The sequence below is a fragment of the Corvus cornix genome, chromosome 4A (genome assembly GCF_000738735.6).
Source record: "Corvus cornix cornix isolate S_Up_H32 chromosome 4A, ASM73873v5, whole genome shotgun sequence".
Lineage (NCBI taxonomy): Eukaryota > Metazoa > Chordata > Aves > Passeriformes > Corvidae > Corvus > Corvus cornix.
In genome coordinates this window covers 4,374,825-4,386,224 of record NC_047058.1, presented here as the reverse complement: position 1 = coordinate 4,386,224, position 11,400 = coordinate 4,374,825, and the positions used below count along the sequence as shown (strand labels likewise).

At 50.1% G+C, this 11,400-nt stretch overlaps 1 protein-coding gene across 2 annotated transcripts in view; it reads right to left on the bottom strand.

Annotated features, from left to right (window-relative positions):
• Window positions 1-436: 436 nt before the first annotated feature.
• PCDH19 (protocadherin 19) overlaps window positions 437-11,400 on the bottom strand; it is a 58,479-nt gene continuing 47,515 nt past the window's right edge. For both annotated transcript variants that reach the window (XM_039571987.1, XM_020584769.2), the window contains exon 5: window positions 437-5,218. In XM_039571987.1, coding sequence (XP_039427921.1) covers window positions 4,629-5,218 — 590 coding nt within the window. In that variant the 3' untranslated portion in view covers window positions 437-4,628. The remainder of the gene's footprint in view (window positions 5,219-11,400) is intronic.

Sequence of the window (11,400 nt, the reverse complement as noted above, 5' to 3'; positions counted from 1 at the left end):
GTCCATGAACCACTGCTAGTTCAGAGGCAGTGGATGCTCCTCACCATCTCCTCCAAAGCACCCTCCTGAGAAACTACAAAAAATAAGTCTTCTCTGCCATGCCTCAGTGGAGAAGCGCAAGTTGGAGGTGTTTCCTACCCGTGCTCATCCCTCTCACGGCCGTGTTTCCCTCAAAGGCGAAGGTGGCAGTGCAAAGGCCCAGCACCGTGCCCAGTTTCACGGGAGCTCAGAGCCTGCCTGTCCCGGTTGATCACCCGTGGGGATGGTGATGTCCCCTCCTCAGGACCAGGAAAGTTCTCCCTGAGGTTTGCAGCCTCTTGGGTGCCCAAGCTGATCAGCCATGGGACAGGAACAGGGCTGGGGTGGCACCCAGCTGTGTGCTGGCTTCTGCAGGACCAGCACCTGGAGCCTATCAAAGCAAACCCACTGAGGCATATTTAACCAAACACTTACTTTCCATTTTATTCAATAATTGCTTTAATACTAAAATGCATTAGATGCTCAAAGCAGAGAAAATAAAATCACATTTAGGTGGAAAACAAAGTTCTCATCAGATGAAAAAATCCCAATGTGGCAGGTACACCATTTGGAAACAGAATCATAATAATTTAATAAAGCTGCTTTATCATCTTCATAAAATAGACAGAATGGTGATTCTTTTTTTTTTTCCTTTTTCCATTTTGTCGTTTACAATGATTCAATCACTGTGAAAATGTACATAACATACATATCAGCATATACAACAATTTATTCTTCATATACTCGGCAACGGAGACACCATGACGAGACGTACCGCGCTCAGTCCCGCGGCCGCCCGGCCACCGCTGCCCGCCGGGCTGCCGGGGCCGGGTGCCGCTGAGAGCCAGTTTGTGAGGGGTGTCTGGAGACTCTACCCCAGCTTAGATCAGCTGAACATCAGCTGACGCCGGCGAAGGCTCCGTCTCAGTCTCAGCAGAGCTCGCAGCGGGGGCGGCCAGGCTTCTCCCCGGCGGGTACCGCAGCTCACAGGTTGGATCAGAGATTACCCATAGCTGCAAAAGCAGCTGTAGCAACAAGACCATCCATTTTCCCCAATGACAGACAAATGTGTTTCCACTGATAATTAGATTTTTTTTTCTCCCCCCCCCCCAAGAATAATTTCAACATATTCATCAGACAGTGTGTTCTTCACAAAAGCAACTTGTTTCCTATTTGGAAAAATAAAAACAAAAAAAGAAAGGAATTCACTTTTGCACGAAGTGTGATCCACAGGCCACCTCCAGCTCACAACAAACAGGGAACGGCAACAACCTCAGCAGACAGTGCTTGGTGGGGGGGAGGATTTTTCCAGCCATCAGTTGTGCCCCCCAGCCCTCCACCATCCCTCCCGGCACAGCCCTGCAGCCTCAAGGGTGGGAAAGGCCGGGGCTCCCAAGGGAGCAGGGAAGAGCTCAGCCCCCGGCCCCCAGCCCCAAAGCTGCTCCAGATGGGGTCCTCGTCATGCTCGGGGGAGAATCGTCGCTGCTTGCTGCTCTCCTGGATAAACAGGGGAGCAGAGCAAGTTTGCCTGAAGGAAACCAACAGATCCCAGCGATTTTTCCTAAACCAAATCTGAGGACAGGTTTAAGTTATTAAAAAGCACAATAATTACATCTGGAACCCTTCCAAAAAGCCTTCCTGCCCGCCCTGCAGCTCGGAACATTTTTTGCATGGCCAGTTTCGATGCAAGTAGGAAAAAAACAAGAGACTGCGATTTGCCCAGGAGCCTGAACTCATCTCGAGTGACACAGAGGGACAGTGACAGGAGTACCAAAATATTCTGGAGAGGGCCAAGGCAGCGAAGCCGGGGCTGCTCTCTGGGTCTCGCCTTGGCCCTGCGCAGCAAGGCCGTACCAGGGAAGGGCCCCTCGCTCACATCCCCCGCTGCAGCCTGGGTCAGCCCAGAAAACTGGTGTTTAAATGATTTTCTTGGAGGCATAAGGGTTTACTGACCTCTTTAATGCCCCCTTTTAATACAGAATTATTTCACATTCTTTCTCAGCTGTGCTTTTATTCAGAGTGGCAAGGAACGTTTCCTCTGGGTAAATTAGAGAAGTGTTTCTATTTTTTCTTTTTTTTTTTTTTTTTTCTCTCTTCCTTTTCAGTTAGCATCTATTTTTCATCCGAAACACCAGGCTGGTGGTGGCAGCTCCGCAGGCAGAGGGCAACGCTCAGCAGGAATTATCGGCCGGCACTTTTCCGGGCAGCTGGGGAGGGTGAGGGGGCACCTGGGGGGGACCCATGCTCCCCACCCCACGATGGGCTATGGGGAAGCTGGGTCCCCTCCCAGCAGAGGTGTGGGGTGGTGATGGGGCCACATGGAGTCGTTGAAACACAGGGGAGAAGTTTCTCCCCCACAAAAAACCTCCCAGAGATGACAAAACCAGGTAACATCAGAACAAACTCAGCTTAATAGTTACAGAACACCCAGTAACTCCAACAGCCCTGAGTCAGCCCCTCTCCTCTTTGCTTGTGTTACAATAAAACAAACATTTGGGGAAAAAAAACCAGAAATAAATGACAGCAGTAACAGTACACAGGCAGGAAACACGGCGGGAACAGAAACAACACATCCCTGAAAAATGGGCTCAGAATCCAGAAGAGGGGAGAAAGTCCCCAGTTTGCTTTCTGGAGGGATGCAGGACATCATGTTAACGCGTGGGATGGGAGCTGAATGAGGTAGTCATCACACCAGTGAGGGAAGCATCACAAATTTCATTAGACCACTGTTTTTTTGTTGATTCTTTCCCAATTCCTGGCCCTAGGAAGTGGCAGGGGGAACAGGATGACTGCAGACCTGTCTCAGACCGTCTGTGGCTTCAGGCAAGATCAGTCTGTCCTGAAGAAATAAATGGCTGGAGTTTAATTTTATTTTGAGGATAATAATGACTGGAACTTGTTTTCTTGTTGTTTTTCATTTAAATAAATCAAGTAACAAATACTTTATCATGATATGTAGGCCTAGAAAGACTCTTTCTCTAGAAACCACTAATTTCAACTTGCTGGTACAGCAAACATTGGCAAGAGCTATATATTTTTCCTTCCATAATCAATTTTAAATTCTAGGAAACATTATTGAGGGTAGGAAAAATCTGTTCAGTGAAGGGTTAATAATAACAGCAATAATAATAATAGTAATAATGCACTAACTGAAATCCTCCTACCTTACTCATACCTCACTGAGGAATCATCACTGCAAGAGAGCAGAGAGCTGTGGAATCCCTTCCCTCTCTCCCTTCTACAAAATGGCTATTAAAGTAGCTCAATTTTCAAATCAATTTTATATGAGTAGATTTGTACCCACACAAAAAAGTCCTTAATTATGAGAAAAAATAATGAATTGCTTTAATTTTTTCTCCATTAAGAAGGCACATTAATTGAATTAGTAGCGTTGTTACATATCACCTGTCTGCCCCTAAATTAACATCACTATTGCTCATCCCATACTTATTTATGATGCAGGGATAGAAAGAAATCAGAACAGCCTAAAATCCATGCCATGATGTCATACATACATACACACTCTTGGCGTAATCACGACCAGGAAACGCTGACTTGGAAGTGTGTGTGTGTCTAATTGAGAAGGTAATTTAGATCTCTTAAAATAATTCCATCTCTTTGACTTGGAAATGACTGGAGGCGAGGGATAGCTAAATCTGGGAACTGGAAAAAAACCAAAATAACCAACTTCTGGAAAAAAACCTTTCCATGCATTGCCTTGAAATTATGCAAAAGAAACGGATGAGGGGAAAAGTTCAGCACAGTGCATCCGACAATTGCAATCCAGGCAGGATTTTCCCCAAAAACGTCTTCCCATAATGCCCTGTCATTTTCCTGCAGGAGCCAGGGGAGGCTGCAGGCAATGGTGGGGGCCGGAAGAAGCGCTTGCTCCACCGGGGCTGCAAACTGCAGGTTCCCCAAAGTTTAAGTAAGATGATTGTGATTTATTTTTTTTTTATTCTTTTTTTCTCAAGCCTGAAAGCCTTTTGCCATCACTAGACATACAGTAATTTGCAATATCAAATACAATAATAGTACAGATAAGTATGTGACAGCAAAAGGATTCATAAATGCAGGGGTGTCCATAGCAAAACACCAACACCTTAAAATACAAACAACCTCGTGCTGGGTGAATCGGAACTGAAACTCACCCGACTGTTGCTTTGAACAGTCCCACACAAGAAACAGCCGCTACTTTGTCCACACTACAAAACCGCCGGGGTGGTTACTAAAGATGTCCGAATAAGGAATTTGCCACTCAATCCTTTCCAGGAATGGAAATTTATCTTTGTTTTGAGATATAAAAATATATAAATTCCGAGGAGGGAATACCGAGCGCTCCTGAGGCCTGGGGGGTGTCTCGCCTCTGCCCCCGCCACCCGCCGCCTCCCGGCAAAAGCGAACACCGGCTCCTCCGCTCCGGCTGCACACCCCTGCCGCCTGTCGAGACACGTGGGATTGTCACACTAACGATAGCTTCATTTATAAACAATACATTTAGGGAAAGCTTTTAAATACAGCAATCTGTGAACCATTGGTAAGCAATAAAAACAATCTGCGCTGGGAGTCGTGCGGTCCCTCATCCTCATCCTCCTCTCGCCGAGTGCTGCTCAGAGGACGATGTCCTTTAGTCTCCGGGCGCCGGGCGAGTCCTTGTCCCGGCGTTCCTGCAGGAGCGGGTTGCCCTCCTGCCCGCTGCTCTCGCTGTCCGCCCCGCGGGGCTCTGCCTCCGTGGGCCGGGAAGGGCCACTGTTCCCAAAGGGCTCCCGTTCCCGGCTGCCGGCGCAGTGCCCGGCTCCGTACGGCACCGCCGGCTTGCCGGACAAGGGGCTCTTCAGGTGCAGGGGCGAGGTGACGGGGCTGACGGCCTCGCAGCCGTTGCCGGCCTCGCGGACGGCGCCGCTCACCTTGGGGCTGCAGGCGGCCGAGTCCACCGTTCTTTTGCCTTTGGGGTTGGCGAGCCGCTCCTCGGCCGGGGGCTCGCTGCCCTCCTTGCCGAAGGTGGCGAAGGTCCTTTTTGTGCTGCAGTCTGCGTAAGGCTCTGCGTCCACCGCCGTGGCCTCGATGGACAGGGCGATGACGTTCCTGCCGTGCTCGGGGGACTTGGCGCGGCTGGGCACGGCGCCGCGGGGCATCCAGCACCTGTCCGAGTGGCCCAGGATGCGGCACTCCTCCCGGCAGTGGAACCCCTCGCTCTGCTCTGTGGGGGTAGAACACAAGGATGGTGAACGGGGGAGCCCGGCTGGGAGCGCCCACACCCGCCAGCCTGCCCGGGCTGGAGGAGACCACCCTGAGCCGGGTGCTGCACTTCGCCCCCATCCCGAGCAGAGGTGATCCTACCCCAAACAGCAGCGACTGTACCTCAAACAGCCATCGGTTTTAAGGCTCTACAGACTGGACTTTAATTTCCAACAGGTTCTGTGTCACCTGTCACCACCACAACAGAAGCCTGGGGAAGGAGAGACGGCAGCAAATCCATCACAACAGGGCTGTCCGTGTGTCAAGCCCTCAGAGCCAGTGGTTCCTGGGTTTAGTGACCAGTGTTAAAAGCCACCATGTTTTAAGCTTGGTTTGACGTGACATTTAAGCTTGACTTTTTGCAGAGAGGGGAAAGGAACAGAGGGAGGAAAGAAAAGGCGGAGGAGGGAAGGTTCTTTTTGGTTCTGCTGTATGTGTGTTTTAACTTGTTGCTTAATCCCCACTGACCTCTCACACAACAGAGGCTTTATAAATCTCCAAGATTGTCCACTCCACTGAAGATTAAACGTGTCATTCCCAGTGCTGGGGCTTTATTCATACAGGAGCAATAAAGTTCCCTTCACTTGACTTGGGGCTGTCCCAACACCACTTTACAGTGCTGAAATATGGACGGGTGGTTTAACCCTTTCCAAGGACCCTCCATGACTGGGTCCAAGGGCTCCCAGGCAAGTGCAAACCCTTGTGCCCGGGGCCTGCATGATTCCTGCACTGTCAGTCAGTCCCAGGGGACTGAACAGCTTCACCCCCACATCACAGATGGACACACTGGGGCTCAGGGAAGCAGCCAGGCTCAGCCAAGTGCAAAGCTGGAAATCAAATTCAGCAGTTTCACCATCCCCAGCCTTTGCTGAGCATCCGACCGTGGCTCCCACTGAAAACCACAGGATACTGGCTGCTTTTCAGTCTCAGCTTTTCCTTCATTTGATAAGAGCTTGTAATTGCAGCTGCCCCTCATAAAGCACAACCTCTCCCCACGCAAAGACGTGGCTCCTTCCTCCCATAACCTGCACACACTCGGAGCAGCATTAAAGCTCTAATGCCATTACCCATACGAGACCACGCTCGGTCGGGGCCGGTTTGATGGATCGAAGGCGGCAAAGGTGCAGACTCAGCCTGGGTTTCCTTCCCGTCCGTCTGCAAACCGTTCATTTTGATGCTCTGTACATCTGTGTGCATAACCTCCGCTCTTCAGACACATTGGTATTTCCACCACATGCGAGCACTAGGGCAGCTGATAAAAATTCTCAGCACATAACACAATGCACCAAAATATGAGCAGCTTAACACTTACACAGAATAAACGAGTAAAAGGCAGACCTCAAAAAAAACCCAAAAAAAATCAAAAAAACAAAAAACATACCAAGAAAGGATTTTTTTTTTAAGAGAAAAAGCCAATTAATTGAAAAATATATGGGTAAAATATCAGCTTTTTCTCTACATCAGAGCAGCAACCCAGTGATGTGGAGCACAGGGCTGGGTGGAGGGGAGGAAGTCTGGGTTTTGGCAGCTGCCTTTATAGCAGCTTGAGAGAAGGATGCCCTGAGCCCTACACACAGAACAACCTGCAACGAGCTCTAAAAGCCCATGATCTTATACTTTGATTCTGTTAATTTCAAGTACTTGAGCAAAACAGAAAGGAAAAAAAAAGGAGAATTGCCCAGAAAATGTTGCTGTCTCCCTATTTATCCACAGCTTAACTTCAAAAGGGTGCTACAGGCATACAGAGTTGTGTAGTCTGGCTGTGATAGCAGAGGACTTGGTAATGGCCAGAGGGGCTACAGAAATATCTTGGATTCTCATCCCCGATGAGACACTGATTTATTGTGCTGTGTGACCTTGGGCGCATTGTTGGAGCACACATCACTTCAGCATCTCCACAAACATGAAAGGCTGGATCTGGGAGCGTGCTGGGCTGGCTGGTCCAGCACAGGCACAGGGCAGCTGCTGCTCCTCACTTGCCCTGCCCAGCACCACGGCTCAGCCCCAAATCCATGGGACCGACCACCACAGCCAAGGCAAACCTCAGTCAAGGGGGAGCACAGGCGGGTTTGTCTTGCCTTGACCCATTTATTCCAAACTGGCACATGTCACAGTTAAAAACAATTGGAGGACTTCGCTGGTTACCGCAAGTGGATACTCCTCAAAGCCTAGAAAGGGACCTGTGCTTTAAGAGCAGTTCATTAAGGAGCACTGGCCTGGTGCCTCTCTGCCAGGGAGATGATCAGCTTTGGACACGACGATGCTTGTCTAGAATTCGCACCAGCAGCAGCTGAAATGCAGGGAGGAGAGGAGCTGAAAAGCATTACATTAAATTATACTGTTTCAATCTTTTATATTAGGAAGGGAATGTTAACAAGTCTCAAAGAGGCCAGGCTGACAGGCAGAGGGGCAAAAGTCACCATCATCCATAGACCTGAGACAACAGGTAGTTCCACGGCACATTCCGTCACTCTGCCTCTGTCCTCAGCACACATCTCAGCTTTGAGACCATGTCCTGCAGCCAGAAACCGCCCTGCTCTCGGGGACAACATGTGTCTGGGCTGCCCAGAACAGCCCTGACCCGGCAGCAGACACAAGGCTCAGCACAGAGCCCCACGCAGCAGCCTCTTCTCCACGGCAGAATGGGGACCTTCAGCTACCCACCCATCCATCACTGTCTTAGCCCTGTAGCTGATACAAAATACTATTTTTACGCCACAAGCAAGGCGTAAAAACAAGGATACACAGAAACACCATTCCCCTGCTACCCCAGATGCAAAGAAGGCATGCACAGAGGGTCTGGGCTCCTCCACTGGTTGATCCCAGGGCTGATCTCTGCATCCTCCTCCTGCCCCAAGCCGAGGCAGGCAGGGAGCCACCAGGCACGCTCCTGGTGCTGCCCTTTGCAGCTCAGTCTGACTCAGCCAGCCTTGACAGCACCCAGGACAGTCATACACATACACATTCACATTACTGTACTGCTCTGTCTTTAACTATCAGAAATAGGACAACAGGAAATTCTTTTACAGCCCCAGACCTGCCCTAGTCAATACAACCATTACTGTCTGCACTAATAAAATGTTCTTGATGCAAGGAGCAAAGCCCAGTTAATAACTACCACACACACATGACATGGTGAGTGCCTGGCAGCCAAAACAGGCAGCTCCCCACCCCTGTGCTCATGGCAGGGGGCTGAGCAGGCTGGAGTGAAACTGCTGCCTGACCGGGCCAGGAGAGAGGCAAAGGAAGGGGGAAACAACGGAGGGGCAGAGTGGGGTGAGAGCCACCGAGCTCTGGCACTGCTCTGGGTGAGCGTGGAGTGAGCAGCTTATCCTGACACGCAGTCCCCAGGGGCCCCAACACACCAGCCTGGCAAGGACCTGCCAGCTGGCATGGGCTGGGGCTAGGGAACACCACGGCCTGGGAACCGAGAACACCACAGCCCTGGGATGGAGACCACCATGGCCCAGGGCGTGACCTGGGCTGGGCGTCCTAAGGAGCTGAGGACTGCACACACTGAGGGGATAGTCCTGTTGCCAGTCAGGCTGTGGGGACACCCCTGTAGCACCCAGGTGGCCCAGAGAGATGCTGAGCATCTCGCCCGAGGGCAGGAGCCCTACATGGGAGCGGCTGTGCCAGCGACGTGCAGGTCCCACTGCAGTAATACCCGTATTTCAGCCAGACTGCCCTCACCCAACACAAATCCAGAACCTTGTTTCAGAGCACCTTAGGGCAGGGTCACTTTTTAAAATGTTCCCCAGGTACAAAACATCCTGGCAGAAGTCTTTTCATCAAGAGGTGAGCAGTTAACCTGAAGTCAGACTTGGCAGGAAAAAGTATGTCATTACTAAACATAAGCTCTCGCATAGCAAATACGAAGTAACATAAAATCCACAGCCACCTCTGGAATAAGTATGTTCCTCAACAAGTAAAGCAAAATCCATGTTAAGCTCCACATTTCAAATCACAGCTCTACTTGCAACTCAGAACACCAGCACGAAGGCAACTGCTGTGGGTCCCAGCCACGCAGCAGCAGCCAAGGACCAGCAGCTGCAGGAGGACCTGGTGGGAGAGAGAAAAATCCTCCACTTAGCCAAGACCCTCAGCACTTCCCAATCCCACCGTGCAAGCTCTTGGTCAGAGGAGCAGGGAGACAGGATGGATGCCCAAAAGCCAGAGCCCAGGAGGAGCTGGCAGAGGACAGGTGGTGGGCACTGGAGCTGAAGAGCCTCCAGCTCCACACAGCACAGGCTCTTCCCTCATTACAAGGAGGGATCAAGGCATGTCCATGCTGCACAAATCCTCCAGCCTCCTGCCCAACACGTGCGCACCTGCGGCAGAGCACCACGGAGCGGGTGCGTGAGGTGCCCATTCAGCTCTGAGAGCAATTGAATTATCTCCAGTGGAATTGCAGCGCTGGCCAAAGAGACAAAGTTAAATCGTAGCAAGGTGCAAGTGCCTGGGAATGTAATATTCCTGATAAATGGCCAGATGACATGTGCTGTTACACAATCTAAGGTGCAATTTGGGCGATGACAATAGTCCCTGGAGTTTCCATTTCCAAACAGCCGCTCAGCTCAATCCAATCCATGTCAGAGCAGCTTTGCCGAGGTGAGTAGAGCTCATTTGTGCTATTACATGGGGAGCAAAGAAGAGGAGCGGAGGAGATGCTTGAAAATGAAAAATAAGGGGAGAAAAAGAGTGACTGGAAGAATCCCAGCCTGCTGGGACATGCGCAGGCGGGCGAGCGCCGTGCCGAGCGGCCCCAGCCCAAAGCCCCCAGCCCTGCGGCAGCGCCGGCCGCGGTGCCCACACCTGGGCAGTGCCACAGGTGCCCTCGTGCAGGAGCCTGGCTCTAGCTCCACATTTCGGTGTTTCTTCAGCAACCGTATGATTATACTGTAATCGCGATGACACTGCTCCTGGGTACAGCAAACAGCACGATCATTAAAAAATTCATTTCAAAATCTTCCTGGAAGCTAATAAATTTTACAGCAGTTTCAATCCTTTCTCATTGCAACAAAGAAAAGCTTAGTTCCAGACAAATTAGAAGTAAATTGATTGCCTTAGGGGAATCTATTCAAATATCACTTTGCCATGTTAGAAATCTCTTCCTGAAACAAGAAGAGAACCAGGGAGAGCCAGCACAGGAGCAATGTGCAAAAGCAAATCATTAAATCTCAGTTCATGAAACTGAGGGGTTGGGGGGGAGTCAAACTTAAAATAAAATGCAAATGTCTCACTGGGGTGCGGGCCCAACATTTGTGACAGAATTTATGAATAATAAATATGAATAAATAGTAAACACGAAGGGATCAAACACTGTTGTGGATGTTTACTCATGGTTAGCCATCTTTCATGGACAATGCGCAACTGCATTATTTAACACTTCTCTTCCAGCTACTTCAGGGCTCCTTTTCAACTCCAGCACCTTCATTTTTTCAGGGGTGCATGCACAAGGTGCAAGGCTGGTCCCCCAGCCCCTGTGCAGCACCCAGCACCCTCAGCACACCAGTGGAGCCCACTCCCCCTCCACCCCAACAGGAGTGGCTGTTCCCGGCTCGGGGCCAGCGATCCACCGCATTACACTCAGGATAAAATAATAAGCTCCAGCAAAATACAAATAGTCCCCAACCATGGTTCATCATTTGCTTGTAAATTAAGACTCTGCACCTCTCCCTTATCTCCTCTAATAGCATAATATCAGGAAACAAGAGGTGGGGAATAGTGTATTATATTTTTGACCTATGGGCTTTACAGAGCCTTCCTCGCCTTTCCTAATAAGAAATCTCCAGTCAAGGCAGCAATGTAATCCTGGCGTGGCTTCCCTTCCACAATGCTCAGAGGATACTAATAACCAGGGACAGTGACAAATGCTCTTTACCGCAACAAGAAGCCTTTCTTTTCCTCTCTTTCACCATTACTCGGGATTTATGCAAGCTAAAAATGCTGTATTTTTAATCCTGGATTGTCTGTCCCAACACAGAAGGTCAACAGTGCTTGGACAAAGCACTGGAATTATTTTAATGGAATGAGGGCTGTGATTTAGATTAATTTATTGGGCAATTGCTGATAAGGACCCATGGCTGCATGCAGCTCATGGGCAGTGCTTCTGGAATGGTCAATGGAGGTGTGCAAGGGGGC